This window comes from Platichthys flesus, chromosome 16 (genome assembly GCF_949316205.1).
Source record: "Platichthys flesus chromosome 16, fPlaFle2.1, whole genome shotgun sequence".
In the NCBI taxonomy this organism is placed as follows: domain Eukaryota; kingdom Metazoa; phylum Chordata; class Actinopteri; order Pleuronectiformes; family Pleuronectidae; genus Platichthys; species Platichthys flesus.
The window spans coordinates 23017581-23035020 of NC_084960.1; the positions used below are offsets into that span (position 1 = coordinate 23017581).

Below are 17440 nucleotides of genomic sequence, written 5' to 3' on the forward strand. Positions count from 1 at the left end.
CAAAATATGGCAAGAATAATGGGATTTAAATGACACAGAAAGACATTTGTACATAATTAAAAAAAATTGTAGACACTGGTGAGTGGAACAGAGGAGACAAAGTCATTACCCGTCTGAGAATTGGTCATACATGATTAAATGATAAATCCATCCACCCTAACCCAAAAATAAACAAGCACCAAATTCTACTCTGCAAACACTGAAAAAAAAATGTGTTAGGAAAAACACAAAGGACTATACATACTATTCTAATGAACTACTCAAGAGAAACAAGTTTTGATAGAAAAATCATTTCATTTTGCTCCACACTCCAGCCCAGAAGGTGGCGCTAATGCAGATATAATATTGTTTGCCAACTGCCAATAAACACCAGGAGAAGAGAATGACGACAGCGACATGGCGAAGGAGAGAAGTGGGGTGATTCATGAGTTACTCAGAAAAGCAGAGTTATTAAAACAAGGAGCGGAGGCCCGAGTGTACCGGGCACAATTCCTTGGAAGGTCTGTGATAGTGAAAGAAAGGTTTGCAAAACGCTACAGACACCCAGGACTGGACGATAAGTTGACTCACCGCAGGACGGTGCAAGAGGTCCGCTCCATACTGCGTTGCCGGAGGGGAGGTACGTTTGAAAGCATCCTCAATATTTTGTCCAACTTTTTACATAACATGAACACGACTGTCCTTAGTTTGGAAATGCGGGCCGTGCATTCACCCGACTGCGGTCATATGTCGGCTGATGAAATGTAATGCTTTTCATTCGAGGTTTGACGGTATAGGTTCTTACTTTAAGGTAGAGTGTGGAACCTCGCCTCAGCCCCTCCACTTCCGTGCGAGAAGATAGCTACGGTGGCCTTGCAGGTTTTTGTTTATAAAACTATTTTTTTTACCATATTCTACATGCTTTGCATAAAAGCAACACGACAAGTACAACGCGCAATTGATGTTCATACTGCATTCACGTGTTTACTGACTTGGTAACGTTACTGTATTGTTAGCTCTACAGCGCACGTCTGTCACTGACTGTAAGATGCCAGAGACACCATCAACATTTACCTATATGAATACTGGGATAGTAAGTAACATAGATATTTTGACATGTAAACCTGTTATTGTTGTTAGGCTAAAAAAAATTAGGAGCAGTTAAGAGAAGAACACTAAAGAACACGTTGGACCTGACTTCACATAAAATAACGCAAACAAAAATAACCAAAAAATAGAAAGTCTCAACGTCCAGAGTTCAATCCATATAATAAAATAAATAAATTGAGGATGTCTCAACAATCACAACCACAATCTTGGGCATGAATAGATGAAAATATGGATCTATCTGTTAAAATATATATGTGTGTAAACCAGCAATCAACAACAAGCCAGAAATTTATATTTATGGAGATCTTCAGCCTGGAGATAATGCCATCATCTTTTTATGTCATCATTCTCTAACCAGAAGGTCAGCTGTATGATCTGAGTCTTTTCCATCTGCAGGCCAAAGTGTCCTTGGTCAAGACTGAACCCCGAATAGCCCCTAATTGAAATATGCTCTGCCAATTGATGCACTGTATTTATCTGTGGGATAGCGTTTCCGCCTCTCTGCCAATGTCTTTGATCATTCCCTTTGTTTTTTGTAGTATTATTAGTGAGTTTTATCCTCCATTTAATGTAATTTCTGTTAGCAAATGTCCTATAAACCTTTCATAAGAACCTCCTCAGGGTTTTCGCGGCTCTCTAAAAAGTATTACATTAAAATCAACAAATCAATGTCACAGATTGTCTTAAATTGGCATTGATTTGCTTCAAAATAAGGCAGTGAATTTAAGGTTGACGGAAAAATATAGTGTAAAGTGTCCTACCATAAAAAATAAATTTTAGTACCGAGATAGTTTTATGTTTCTAATCGCCAACAGTGATGATTCTTTCTACGCTGAATAGAGTGGCCACACAATTCCTAGTCTATCTTCCAGAGTAATGTCTATCCATTTCAGTTGCAGTGTGTTTACCATTCATTAGTGTTCTTAACACAACCAAGAGATTTGAAATAAAAAAATGTCAAACCGCCATGTCACTCTAGCATTTATTTTCAAATTGTGTGGCGCGCCCAACTGGTAGGGGGCAGAGGGGGAAATGTGAGGCGGCACTAATGTTTTGACATCCGCGTAGCAAGGGGTCGGCAACCGGCGGCTCCCTGTACAGTGTTGTGCATGTTGCCCATATTTTTCGCGAACAGTAAACTCACGTTCACGTTAATTTGTTAAATAATCATCGTAAAAGGCCAGCATGAAATTACCAGGAGCGGGAAATGTGTGTGTGTGTCCCCAGACAGCACACGCACACACTGGCCCCGGGGCTCCGCCCGCACTAATTAACTCAGAGAGACACACAGTGAGATCAGAGCTCGTTCCTGTGAAGCAGCCGGTCAGTGACAAACAAGATACAGTGTTCAAAAAACAAGTGGAAAAGAAAGTTGGATGAAGCCTTTCTTGCTCTTGGGTTCACAGTGAATGAAGGAGGACATGAGGAGAGATCAGTGTGTATTTTAGGTCTGAAAACTCTGGCAGCTGACCGTATGAGATAGGGCTGCTCGATTAATCGAAATTTAATTGTGATTACGATAATGGGGTCAAACGATCTCCAAACTACTATAATCGAGTTGAAACGATTATTTGGCATTTTTTTCTAAAGAGACGCATGCGCAATTCAGTCCTCCCCCCAAAGCATTCAGCGGCCCAGCTGACTGGCTCTCACTCTCAAGCAACAGTAAAGTGAAGGATGTGAGCTGTGTGTGTGGTGACCGACAGTGAAAAAAACAGCGAGAGTGGAAAAGCAGGGAGGGCAGCAGCAGACCATGTAGAATAATCTAGCTCCAAAGTGGTACATGACAGAAAAAGTTTGAGAACCACTGCTCTATGCTGAGACAAGCGGATGCACATCTACAAGACCCACTCAGAGTTGATGTGTCAAATTATACAGCAGATTGGTGCATAGTACATCGGTGAACAGGATGCAATGCCAGGCTTCCCACGAACAGACGGAGATGGGCAAAAATACATCAAAATGTATTTGGATACAAAATACCCCTCAAATAAATGTATTAAAATAAAATACAAAATACTGTGGCCAGAAAATGTAACAAAATACAATACATGTATTTTGCATTAAAAATATAGGAAATACTTTTTCTGGATTTTCCTTTTTCTCACATTCGCAGAGCATTCATTTTTGGGCTATATAATGTTCCCCAATATCTTGTGAACCCCACAAAAAGGAAGAACAGTCACAGAATGTCAGTTTAACTAAGCAAAGCTATTAAAAGACAACTTGATTGATTATGTATTTATATATTTTTATTAATGGGACTTAACAGCCCATAAACTTTGGATTTTTATCAACAAGAAAATATTCATCACATAAGAACAGCATCACACATTAGGCCTCTGTATACTATAAAAGCAAAATATAGAATTAGTTATACACAGTTAAAGAGCCTTAATAAATTACTCTAGTCTAATCAAGTTTTGCACAGAAAAATGAATACAAATAAAAGGTTAATAGTAAATCAATGCAAAAGTGAACAAGTAACTTAACAAGTGAGTAGCCTACTGACTTCTCTTTTACTGTATCTTGACCAGTGGCTTGGTAGCCTACTTACTTCTCTCTTACATTGGCCAGTGGCATGGTAGGCCACATAGTTCTATATTAAGTGTCTCATACAGGTTCACACTGACATCTTTATGACATAATAAACCTTCCGTTTTGGTTCTTGGGACCAAAAGGTTGGTGTTAAGGAGAAAAGGGCTAGCTGCAGTTGGAAGAAGTTAGCTATCTAGAAGGCTAGCTCTTGGGGCTATGAGCTTTCTAAAAAAGACTGTGGAGCAAATTACTCCTTAGATTAGGCTACGTATAGGCCTGCTGCAAGTGCAGGAAGGTATTACTAAGGAAGGAGTGAATCTTTAAAAAGACTGTTTATAAAGTAATGCATATCTGAATTATAGAGGAAACAAGAGAAATCGCACAAACTCTGCAGGGTGTCGTCTCAGTGAGGGCTGACCATGCCTGCAGTTACTTTTATAGTCGGAAGCGTACGAGAAACTCGTGTTCAAATGATAACACTCCTCTTTTGATTGGTGGATCAGGAACGAAACAGTATTTGATTTGTTTGTGACTGTCCAGCCACTAGCATTTCGCCACTGAGGGAGCTTTCAATAACCAGTGACAGGTGGTCGGTCTTTCTTTTTGTCTGTGACATTGCGCCCCCCCTGGAGATTGTCCGCGCCCCCCCTGGAGAGTGTCCGCGCCCCCCCAGTCGGCCATTTTGAGAACCACTGATCTAAATGATAAATTTTCCTCCAAAAAAATCAAATTGTCCCCGTTCATTTAATTTCTGAAGCACTGTGCCGCACAGCGCCATGGAAAGCCAGGCGCCTCCTATCCACCCCCCTGTTAAACCTTTGTGCGGTTCACATGGGCTGCGATGCGCCTCACGCCCTGCACAGATGGTTTTGCCGTTGACTCTGTCGAGTTCGCTTAATAATGTGCGTGAGACAGACTGTGTGCTAATGTTGACATCTTTATTCGGGTCCTCACTTCCGTGTCTGACCCCGCCCCCCACATTCATTGCCTCATCCTATTGGTCTATGGACCAATAGGATGAGGCAATGAATGTACCTTTTTTTTTAACATACCAAAATAGGGGCTTCCTATTAGCTAAACCTACATCTTAATCAACTGTTGTGAATAACATTGAACGATACCACGGTCTATTTTTTTCTGCTCGCCGCGAGCGTATCGCGCCAGGAAACACACTGAAAAATGTTAATGTTTAAACGATATTAATGACATGTTTTATGATATAAATGATCAAATATGCATCCTATACTTTGTATTCCCCTTTTGTTGTCCTGAAGTTTTGATTTCCCTAATTTTCCCTATCACATACTTAAATATCCCTATCTGCCCATCCGCTACAAGCAAACAAGCAGATGGACAGAGGGAAAGAGAGGGGGGGCTATGAAGACCATCATCATTTACTCCCAAAACAGTACATTGAATGGGTTACATACAACAACAAGCGGAGAAAGCAGAATCACGGGCTGACAGGTGCTGAGAAATGCGTGACTCATGTGAACAGCCAGCCGCCAGCGCTCTTGAGAATAGCTAATATATTATTAATAGAAATTAAACGTTTTAGAAATCGAAAAGGTAAATTCATTAAACAAAAAAAAGATGCTTCGATTTAAAATATTGATGTCGAGGCATTTTCAGCGTCAACGTCATCGATGACGTTGACTAATCGCGGCAGCCCTAGTTGTGTTAAATCGAACAAAAAGGAGCTTGATAAGTGGGTACTGCTGAACAGAAAGCAGGTCTTTACTGGTGTCCACAAATTACAAAATACTCAAAAGTAATTGAAATACGTATTTCAAATACAAGTAATAGAAATACTGCCCATTACTGTTAACAGACATCTAAAGACAAAGAAAGAGATGACGTTTTTTCACTTTTAAATGACAAGATTAAAGTCAAATGTTGCACCAAAATGCGAAAAATAATTTGTTCAAAAACAGATGTTATGATTTGGTAAAAATGCTGCAGATTCGGTGATTAGAACTAATGTAAAAGGATTACTTTAAAAAGGTGAAAGAGTTGATTTTTTTAATCTTACATAACTGATCATTTGTGTAAACATGGGACAGAGTTCATGATTTGTTTAAAAATGTTGCAATGGTAGTGGTTAGTACAAACGAGACATGATTTGAAGATATGACAGTTAAGTGATAATTTGTAAAAAAAAAAAAAGATAACAGGTGTAGTTTTGAAAAAAAATGCTAAATTAACTGAAATAAATGTTTCATGTTTAATTCATTTGTTTCCTACCATCATTGTTGTGGAAATCATTGTTAATAATTATTGCAAGGTATAATTAAGATTGACGTGATCAGACAGTCTCTTCACATATATTTTTATTATTATTAAAAGTGGATCTGTGCAACTTTGTTATTCAGGAAGTTTGTATCAAGCAAGTTGCCCTTCATACTACTCAGTACCTTTTTGAAGTAGCTCTCAGTTTTAAAAAGGTTGGTGACCCCTGCTTTAGGCCATGCTGTTGTTTGAAAGTAAAAGCCACCGTTACATGCGAGAAAAAACGTTCTGCCCCAGCCGGAGATTTAAAAGTTAGGTTAGCTTTTATGGACAATAACCTTACATTGGCCCTTCTGGTAGTTTTGGCCATTATACTGACTGTCCACTGTCAGCAAATCAGAACTTTATTTTGTGCTTGTTAGGTGTATGTAAAGGATAAGTCAGCGCATAAGTCAGATTTTGCGTAGCATAATAGTCATATGATCGAAAACAAGTTTAATGTTCAAGTCAAGACCATTACGTTGTACAATCAAACTGACCATTAAATAATCACATATTAGCACTCTGTCAGGAAGTAAATGTAGTAGTATGGCGGTGCAACATGGCTATATCCGTAGGAAGGCGAGCTATGTTTTGTAATGCAATAAAAACTAAATTTTACACTTGTATTATATAGTATATCATATACATTTTATAGAGCAATGATATATAATAATAATCATCAGTGACGGCAAACGTGAGTGGGGTTCACGCTCACTTTTATCATATGTAAACAGATTCATTCATATGTTCATTGAATGCTATCATGCACAGAGTAATGCGACTCAGTGCAGTGGTGCTGATTTGATTTTTATTATTCCAAAAATTATCATAAGATTTTTCCATATCGCATTTTAGCAGGGCTGATGGATGTGCTAAAGGCATCAAGGATTAGTCACTGTGAACATGATTCTGACATTGCTTCAAACAATACATTTAATTAGCTGGTTTTCAGTTCAGAGTGGAATGTCGATTTTATGGCCCCTCTCTAAGAAATGTGGAGGTAGTGTAAATTAGGTTAATGAGTTGCTGACCCCCTTCTGCCTCCAAATTACCCCTAAATACTTAGTCATACATATGTTTTGAGCAGCCTCACTCCAGGCAAGTTCGGTGCAACAAGTGTGATGATTTGACACAGATGAACCCTATGTGCCTGTGTCATTTGTTAGATAATAACAGTATAAGACTTCATCTGATTTATCAACAGTTGCACAACAAAGGTAGCCTGGATGCAAGACGAACTTAGCCCCGCCCACAACATTTGAGGTAGGGAAGTTCGGTCTGGAGTCACTCCGTTGGGGAGAAATTATGCCCGGCTCGAAATCGACCGGCCCAATCAGATTGTCAGGGCGGGCTTTATACGATGATGGACAGATGATCAACAGTAACGTAATCAACCACGTCATCAAAGTACGCTTGGGTTGAATTGGTTTTCAACCAACATGCCTGCCGCGTAGCGACTCCCCTCGCATAACTACCTGCAGTTTAAGGAGCGGACCATGTTAATAGACACACCAGATCCCTTGCTTGCGGACCAGTGCAACAAGACACCCGCCGTACAACGACCAGACGCCCGCTGTGCGGCATTTCTCAAAAACTATAGTTTAACACCCCTCGCCAGCGGAACGAGGTAAGGAAGCTGGTCCCATTTACTTTGCTGCAGGTAGTGCGGAACAGGAGTCGCTATGTCACGTTAACGCATCAGACTCGTCTCGTGGTGATTTGTTTGTTTATTGTATTTTAACGTTTGTGTTTGGTTTTATGGATTAAAATATCGTGTACCTAATGTCAATCCAGTTTTACGGTGTATTTACGGCTACGATGAAGTGAACAATAAAGAGCCGTGTGACATCAGTAGAGAAACTCTGCGTCTTGTTTGGGGAAGGGGGGGGGGGGGGAGAAACGTTTACTGTTTCTCTCAAAAATGCTGATCGTGTTGGTAAGATGTCCATGTATCCATGTAATTATTTTTACAACACTGGCAAAAAATCGTTTTTACTGATCTTCTTCTTCTACTTCTTCCAGCATGCTCTGTGAACAACAGCTATGCGTCGCTTTACATACGTCACATACTACGTTGCACTGATTGGTTGTAGGTCTATCCATTTGAGCGAAGAGGCATTTTTTTTTCTGGTTTGGTTGAAACACGCCCCATAATCACAGCTCATGGAGCGGTATCAGACTCACATTCTTTTTTTTTTTAAAGATTTATTTTTTGGTATTTTTATGCTTTTATTGATAGTGTAGAGAGACAGAGTTGAAATGGGGCAGAGAGGGGAGTGACATGCAGAGAACGACCGCGGGCTGGAATCGAACCCGGGTCCGCTGCTGGCCTAGGCCCATGGGGGGGACGCCCTACCAACTGAGCTAAGGGCGCCCCATCAGACTCACATTCTGACTAGAATTGTGAGTATGACAACGTCCGGCTACCACAAAGGATGATCCCAGCTATATCCTGTGAAAAGAAAAAGGGGGGAAAAAACTGAAAACACAGTTTACAGTTTATTAACTTTTGTAGCTTTCAAGCTATACTTTTTAAATAAACACTTTCCTTCTCTTCCCCTCAGGTATATCTGCCCCTGTAGTCTACTTTGTGGACCACACCTTCCACTGTATTTTCTTGGAGGAAATCCTGGGTTCCTTGACTGTGCGTGACCACATTGCATTCACTCAGCAGTCTGATTCCTGTGAGGACCGTGAACTTGAGCAGCTGGCTCAGCGAGTGGGTCAGATCCTGGCAAAAATGCATGACGAGGACGTCATCCATGGAGACTTGACCACATCCAACATGCTTCTGAGGCGCGGCCAGGAAGACAAAGAGTCAGACCTGGTCCTTATTGACTTCGGTTTGAGCTACATCTCTTCTCTGCCAGAGGATAAGGGGGTGGACTTGTATGTGTTGGAAAAGGCTTTCCTCAGTACCCACCCCAACACAGAGGCTCTGTTCAAGGTGCTGTTAAAGAGCTACACAGCATCTTCTAAGAAGTCATCAGCAGTCATTAAAAAGCTTGATGAGGTCCGGCTGAGAGGGAGAAAGAGGTCAATGGTGGGATAAGTCTCTCTGGAAATTATATTTCTGAAAACATGCTAAAAATATAAAGCTGTTATTGTGCATAAAACAGTTGTTTGTGTAGTAATAACAAAAAATAAAGTATTTCATGGAAAACCAGTTTTCTGTTGTCATAATGGGCTTAACAAAAGAAGATGTAATATAGGCAGATCAGACTAAAGTATCACTTACACAAGAGACTACTTTTCCTTCAGTGGGAAACCCATCACCTTCATCATGTACAATATTACAAGTAACTAAAGCATTGGCCATTCTAAACATGCCTGTTTGAATGGGCTGTGTAGTTGGCATGTGGTAAAACTGTATCTAGCTTTCTTTCTGAAACTGTAAAAGTGGCCTGCAGTAATCTAGTTTTGGCATATGAAGGCTGCCTGAAGGACTCGGTCTGCAGATCTCTGAGCCACACTACTGCTGCTGCACAAAACCTATGCAAAGGTAATTCAAAGCCCAGTCAAGCTTGACTCAAGACGCAGAGCCCCCAAATTGGAGACACAGATGTTGCTGTTGTCATGAATGCAACTTTAGAAAAACAGCATTAATTATAACAATATATCAGTCAAAGTTAAATTACAAAAAATGTTACCAAATTTTGCTTTTTCCTCGAGACCTTCAGAAAGTTTGGTTTTTGAGTTCTTATTTGTCTTTGTTGAGATATTACTCATCTGAAGTGACATCAAACATTCCTCACAATGTTGTTGAGCGGGATTTTGTGATCAGTGCATGGTCAAGGCACATACAAAGTATTAATGCACAACTTTGTTGATTGCGCCCAGACCACTGGATAATGTGCTCGAAGAAATATAATATGGTTTGAATAATAATTCCTGTGCCAAATGGATTAAAAATGTCAGTTATTTCAACATTCAGTTTGAATCGTGAGGTAATAATGAGTATCTTACAAGCGGTAGCAATATAAAATTTCTGCTCCTTCAGTCTGTGATTCTGCAATTGTTTCTTCAATAATATTGGGAGGAATTTGTGATGTGACAATGCTTAAAATATTGGTATTTTTTATATAGTGGATAGTCTACTGTAAAATGTAATTTGTTACCCACTGCATTTACCTGATCAAAATAGGTTCATGCTGTAAGGCTTTGCTGAAAATTTGTTGAAATCACAGTAAAGATTGGGAAGACCTGCGCAGTAACTCACTGCCATCTGCCATCTTTTTCAGTGACGTCATTATTGTCAAGTGCAATAATCAATCGGTAATTGGTCTGATTCATGTAAATATAAATAATGCGGTGACTAGGGCTGCCACTTATGACTATTTTACCAATTAGTCGATTAATCTAAACGATGAATTTTCCTCCCAAAAAATCGAATTGACCATTTCATTTCATTTCCGAATCACCGCGCAGCGCCAAGGAGAGCCAGGCGCCTTGTATTCACCCCCCTGTTAAACCTTTATGCGGTTCACATGGCTGCGATGTGCCGTACCCTCATCATTTACCACCAAATCAGTTCATTGAACGGGTTACGTACAACAACAAGCGGAGAAAGCAGAATAGTGGCCTGACCTGCGCTGAGAAATGCGTGTCCCGCATGAACAGCCAGATGCCTGCAAGCTTGAGAATATGCTGCGCGGAGCTGATCTTCGGCGTCCGTTGTAAACCCGGCTCTACCTAGTGATATTGAAGAAGAACATTTGTTATAATGAATTGAAATTAAATGTTTTAGAAATCTAAAAAAAATTTCAAGGAGGATACAGTATTGAGGACCACTGGGTGACGTTGAGGTACAGTAACATAACTTAAGGGTGGTGTCACGACCCGGCTCATGGTCGGACAAATAAAAGGAACTGCGCAGGTAAAAGTAACAAAAGGATAATTTATTTCCCTAACACAAGGGACCAAAATGACGGCAAAGCAAACCAAGAGAACACAATAGAAAACGAGGGGCTGCGGCGGAGCGGCACACCGCTCTCCCTCCGGAGCCAGGCGATGTCAGGAAGAGACCGAGGCAGGAGGAAGGACCAGCTTAACACAGGTTTGGGAATTGGCCACGCCCACCAGCTCATCACCTGCAGGTTGACAAAGCAGAGGCCACCATACACGCATACACACATCCACAGGCAGGAGGCCGTCACAGTGGCAACCCCTTGATAAACGAAATAATGAATAATGTCAATGAATGTCATGCATGTCAAGAATAGCAAACCTTTTACTGAAGTGTCTGATCTAATGGGATGTGCAAAAATTATGTGTGAGGTACATGGTGATGACTCCTTTAAACAAAATAAATTGGATAGCATTTATAATGTGGAGGATTGAATCTGAAAAAAGATACGGGCAACAAAGTCGTGAGCAGAAGGGCAAAGGGAGGGGAGGGAAACTAGTCAATGTCCTCAGCTCTCATTTTCACAGAAATAACTGGATCTCCTCCCTGTCTCAGCCGCACATCAAAGTCAGCTGAACCAACAGCCTGCTATTTCATACCGAGAGATCCAAGGACAGTCGCCACAACAGGAGGCACCACATCAGGCATGGCATCTGCTCCACCCCAATATCACCAGAATCAGGGTGAGGCCGCTGCAACCATTCTCGGCACAAGACAGTAAAGGGTCTGACAGCCTCATTCCCATATCCACAAGAACAAGAGCATGCCCTAAAAATGTCCAAAATCTCCAAATTGAATTGCTTAATCCAAGAGCAGACGCCGATGCAGTGATGTACAGGACTGTCTCAGAAAATTTGAATATTGTGATAAAGTTCTTTATTTTCTGTAATGCAATTTAAAAAAAACAAAGATGTCATGCATTCTGGATTCATTACAAATCAACTGAAATATTGCAAGCCTTTTATTATTTTAATATTGCTGATTATGGCTTACAGCTTAAGAAAACTCATATATCCTATCTCTAAATATTAGAATATCATGAAAAAGTATACTAGTAGGGTATTCAACTAATCACTTGAATCGTCTAATTAACTCGAAACACCTGCAAGGGTTTCCTGAGCCTTGAAAAACACTCAGCTTGGTTCAGTAAACTAAATCACAAGTATGGGGAAGACTGCTGATCTGACTGCTGTCCAGAGGACCATCATTGACACCCTCCATCAGGAGGGTAAGACACAAAAATAAATTTCTCAAAGAGCAAGCTGTTCACACAGTGCAGTTTCAAAGCACATCCACAAAAAGTCTGTTGGAAGGGGGAAATGTGGCAGGAAACGCTGCACAACCAAGAGAGATGGCCGCAGCCTTAACAGCATTGTGAAGAAGGGTCGCTTCCAGAATTTGGGGGAGCTTCAAAGACAGTGGACTGAAGCTCGAGTCCAGGTATCAAAAGCCACTATTCACAGACATGTCCGGGAAATGGGCTACAATAGCCGTATTCCCATGGTCAAGCCACTTCTGAACTCAAGACAACGGAAGAAGCGTCTGACTTGGGCTATGGAAAAGAAGCACTGGACAGTTGCAGAGTGGTCCAAAGTCCTCTTTTCAGACGAAAGCAAGTGTTGTATTTCATTTGGAAGTCAAGGCGCCAGAGTCTGGAGAAAGGCTGGAGAGGAGCAAAATCCAAGTTGCTTGAAATCCAGTGTGAAGTTCCCACAGTCAGTGATGGTTTGGGGAGCCATGTCAGCTGCTGGTGTTGGTCCACTGTGTTTCATCAAGTCCAGAGTAAATGCAGCTGTGTACCAAGAGATTTTAGAGCACTACATGCTTCCGTCTGCTGAAAAGCTCTATGGAGATGAGAATTTCATTTTCCAGCATGATCTGGCACCTGCCCACAGTGCCAAAACCACCAGTAACTGGTGTACTGACCATGGCATTACTGTCCTCGATTGGCCTGCCAATTCCCCTGACCTGAACCCCATAGAGAATTTGTGGGGTATTATGAAGAAGAAGCTGAAAGACACCAGACCCAACAATGCAAATGAGCTATAGGCCGCTGTTGAAGCATCCTGGGCATCCATAAACCCTAAGCAATGCCACAGGCTGATTGCCTCCATGCCACGCCGCATTGCTTGCGGCAGAGGCGGAGGAGACTCCAAATTCAGGTGAACCACCCCCAACACCACATACACTTACAAACATTGCAAAGAATTGTTTAACATAACAAAAAGCAAGATAATTTGAAGTTTTACCTGAAATGATTCTACAGGTAGCAGGCAAAATATCACATTTCTGGTTTATTCTTGGGTCATAATGCAAAAATGATCTTCCAGAATTAGGTGGTATATATATTTTCACCCATTGGGCATCAGGCACCAAAATTAAATAATCATATTCCACACCACTGACTGTTACCAAAACAGATGGGGATATAAAAAAGTAAATGTTGACTTGCAAAATTGCAAGGAGACGGCGTTCTGAGGGACAGCTGCAATACTGTGGGCCATAGTCCATCATATTACATTTCATTTAGCTGATGCTTTTATCCAATAAGTGCATTCAAGGGTACAAACCAAGAACAACAAGAATCAAGAAAGTACAATTTCTTCAAAACTTGAGCAAAACTACAAAGGGTTAGGGTTAGATTTAAATTTTATTATCTTAATTATTTTTTTAAATTTTTATTATTTTATTTTATTTTTGTTTTTATTATTTTTGAAGCGGGCCAATTTTAAATCGATGGCGGGCCGCAGATGGCCCGCGGGCCGTAGTTTGGACACCCCTGGCATAAAGCAAGCCAATCCACTTGACCATGTTGATAAGAGCATTCAAACGGAAAAGAAATCATGGGAAAAAAAATGTATGAAGGGACATTTAGAATAGATAAAAATGTGCGATTAATTGCGATTATTTTTGAGTTAACTATGACGTAAATGCGATTAATCGCGATTAAATATTTTAATCGTTTGACAGCACTAGTTAAAACTGAACCTCCAAATGTGACAACAAAGACCCCATACTGTTTATGTCAAGCACAACATCCACTCAAACCAGAAGCAGTAGCAGGGATAACACTAGCATTTTAAAACCTGGTAAAAACCTGACTCATCATTCCATGTGCACACTCACCAGTAAGAATGCATATTAAATAAATAGAACCATAATAAAAGAGAGAATTATATACAAGTTACTCTAGCTCCACCAGAAAGCATGTGTTTTTTTTTCCTTTTAATTGTTGATTTGGCTAATGCATTCTACATCTGAAAGTGCCCCAACTCCGCCCATCTCCCAATGTTAACTTCGGCCTGAGTGGATCACGCTCATTGGGGTTTCCATGGCGACGGTCTTAAGCTTGGGCCGTTTCCCCCAGAGCAGAGACGGATGGCAAGAGAGAAGCATTTCACAGAGCAAGCACACAGACAGAAACACACACGAATCAAATGACTCCAAAACAAGACTATAATGCTTGTGAGTCACGTTTATTTACACACACATTCATACTACTTTGCATATAAAATAAAATATAATATATTTTGCCACAAAGTACAGATGTATTGAGCTTTCTGCACAACAGCGCCATCTGGATCTGGTGGGGCAGTGCCCCACGTGCCCCTAATGTAGAAACGCCACTGCTGAGGTGTAAAAAACATAGCAACAACCAGCATATGTTGCAGACCAAGGAAGAAATAGCAAAAAGAAATAGCAAAAAAAGAAAAAAAGAAAGAAAAGGCCCTGGAAGGCCAGGGCTAAATGGACATCATTTATTTTATCTTATTAGAATTTAACAGAGCGCACAGACCAAGTGAGTTAAAAACTTCTGTTGGGAAAGTGTTTCTGTGAAACCACAGGCCTTCTTTTCCGCCTACATGTAGACAAAGCCTGATGCCGTATGTTCTTTTGGTTCTGGAGCAAGCCTCCCAAACTCAGTCTCCCAGGATGCAACATGTTCTCTTTGTTCTTGAGAAATGCAAGGAACTCAGTCTCCCAGGATGCAGGAGGTCCTTTTGGTCCAGACAACTTCACACAGAGGTGTGAAAAAACCACAAGAGTCAACTCCTATTGGTCACTCTTGCCCAATGACCTGTGAGGTCACCAGGCCAATATAAGCACAGGTCTGCCCCACTTCTCTCTCTTTCCACAACTCTTGCAAGAAGTGAAGCTGCCGGCCTTTCTTCCTGCATCGCAGAGGGAGAAACCTGATTTCTCCAGCTCAACCCGCCTCTTCCCATCTACGATTGGAGTGCAAAGGTGCAGCACCCAGTTCATCTCATCAAGGAAGCTGCCTCTCAAATCAAGCTCTACAAACTCCTAGCAGCGACTCGATGTCCTGCAGGTAAGCACTTCGAACCAGCATCTGAGAGCACAGCTCCACAGAACCGCTAAGGCAGAGACCACACAAAGCCAGAAGACTTTACGATCAACCGGAAGGACGAACTGCTAACTGCAAAGCAACTTCCTTTTCCCTTTTCCTCGGATCGGTAACATAATCTGGGCTTAATAATTATGCTAGACTAGGCAAATCTGTTTATTTCGATTCTGTGTGATGTCTATGTGTTTGATTTGTGTGTGATATTTTTGGGTTATAAATGAGTCAAAAGTAAGGTTAGTTTGTAATGCGCTTCAAAGTAGGGGTGTAACGATTCATCCACTAAATCGATTAATCGATTTATATTCCTGCGATCCAACTGAATCGATCTGTGCTCAGCAAATCGGCATTCCGGACGACATATATCGATTAAAAATCGATTGAAATGGTACATAATCGATTTGTATCGATACTTGGAAACTGCACATTGGATTAGTAGCAGGTTCAACCACTGCTCATTTAACCCGAAAAGAAGATGGTTGCACTTTATTATGGTACTCTTTTTATGTTGAAAACAACAGCAGAAGTAGAAGGTAAAACTACTGTTAATTCAAACTTAAGAAATGTTGGTTGCACTTTATTTATGATACTGTATTATTTTTATGTTGAAAACAACAGCAGAAGTAGCAGGTGGTTGCATTTTATTGTGTAATGTTTACATTGTAAATGGTTGCACTTGATTCAATAAAAGGTTAATACATTTGCCATTAAGTGTTGTTTACTTGTTTATAATATCCATAATTAATTTAAACCTGATTTCATTACAAGAAACAACAAAGATATCGGAAACTTTGCCTGCACTGTCCAGTAAAGTTACTGAATCGATTTCAAGTCACTGAATCGATCGATTCGATCGTCCTTGAATCGAATCGGCAACCATAAATCATGATTCGAATCGAATCGTTGTTAAAATGAATCGTTACACCCCTACTTCAAATGCTTTCTTTGCATATCTCTGACTCTCACTCTCTGATTTAGCATCTACATAGGCACACGCATATCACTTCACCTAGTGATGGGGGGGCTGCTATCTAAAGGGGGTCAGCGACCATTTTGAAAGCATGTTAATCAAGGTGTGAACTGTGGCAAGCCACCATTTTAAGAACACCCTGATTTACAAAGACACCCACATTCACATACACATCTTTGTTTAGTAGGTACGTTTGTTTAGTAATTTTTTTTTTTTACACTTTATTATATTCATAATAAATGTTTTTCTTTCACAAATGTTCTTTCATTAATGCTGCATATTATGAAAATTCCAATTTTGTAGTGCTTCCACATGTTATTTTGGGTATGTGGCATGTCAACCGTGTCCAAAAACTCTGGAAAAAAACAACTCCCGCGATTTTTTGTGGTTCCCCTATGTCATATATATATATATATATATATATATATAAATTTATATATATTTTTTTTACCTGGCGTTACTGTTGTTTTTATTAACGTGTCTTCACCGTGAATGTGCTTGGTGTGTTAGCTAGAGCTACGTCTGCTCTGGGGGCAGATGAGTGAGGCGTCGGCTGCTTTTGGCGCAAGGCTCCGTGTGTGTTCATTGAAACCTCCACATCTAGCGGGCTGAGCTGGAATGAAGAGGCGAAGGACACAAGTAGCTCATCCGCTGGGTTTGATATCACACAGGCGGCTTCACATCATTTTGGCACAATGGTTTTTGATCCTCTCTGCTTCGTTGTTTACCAGGGTGTCCCCCCTTGTGTGTGAGGGGGGGGGGGGGCACTCAAAACAGGTCTATCTATTTTAAATGATCCTTGTGTTATTTTGAAAAAAGTATGTTACAGACATTTCATTAAGACCCCAAGGAACCATATCAACTGTGGTAAAATGGGCATTCGATAGTTATTTTAATAGTACATATTGACATTTCTAATTGAACTAGATCTGAATGAGACTGATCTCAATCAATAAATTGGCTATCTTTTCCCTTCCTTTGAAGGGTGGTCCCCCGAGATAACTTTAACCAACTAGAGTTATGATTTAATATTAATATTTTAAATATGAATGTTTTATATTTTATTTTGAGACCCAAATTTATTAAATGCCTTAAGGCACACCATTCTATGGTATCACTTTTTAAGCATTATTTCACCACACTGCAGTACTGTGAAAAATATCCATGTTCGAGACCATTGTGCATGCAATGCTCCAACATCAGGTAGAATTCTTAGCTCTGCCTGCTAGCTGCACTGAGACAGAATGCTGGCCAGTAAGTAATCCAGAATATACTTATGGCATCATAGCAGGAGTGTGGATAG

The 17440-nt window shown here is 40.5% G+C and overlaps 1 protein-coding gene across 1 annotated transcript; it reads left to right on the plus strand.

Moving 5' to 3' along the window:
* Positions 1-355: 355 nt before the first annotated feature.
* tp53rk (TP53 regulating kinase) lies at positions 356-9064 on the plus strand. Its single transcript, XM_062408962.1, has 2 exons — positions 356-619; positions 8463-9064. Exons 1-2 carry the CDS (start codon positions 397-399, stop codon positions 8948-8950), a joined length of 711 nt encoding a protein of 236 aa, XP_062264946.1. The 5' UTR covers positions 356-396; the 3' UTR covers positions 8951-9064.
* The last annotated feature ends 8376 nt before the right edge of the window (positions 9065-17440 follow it).

Coding starts and splice junctions, on each gene's coding strand:
- tp53rk (XM_062408962.1), top strand. CDS start 397: ATGGCGAAGGAGAGAAGTGGGGTGATTCATGAGTTACTCAGAAAAGCA. Junction 620..8,462: donor ACTGCGTTGCCGGAGGGGAG/GTACGTTTGAAA, acceptor TCTTCCCCTCAG/GTATATCTGCCCCTGTAGTC.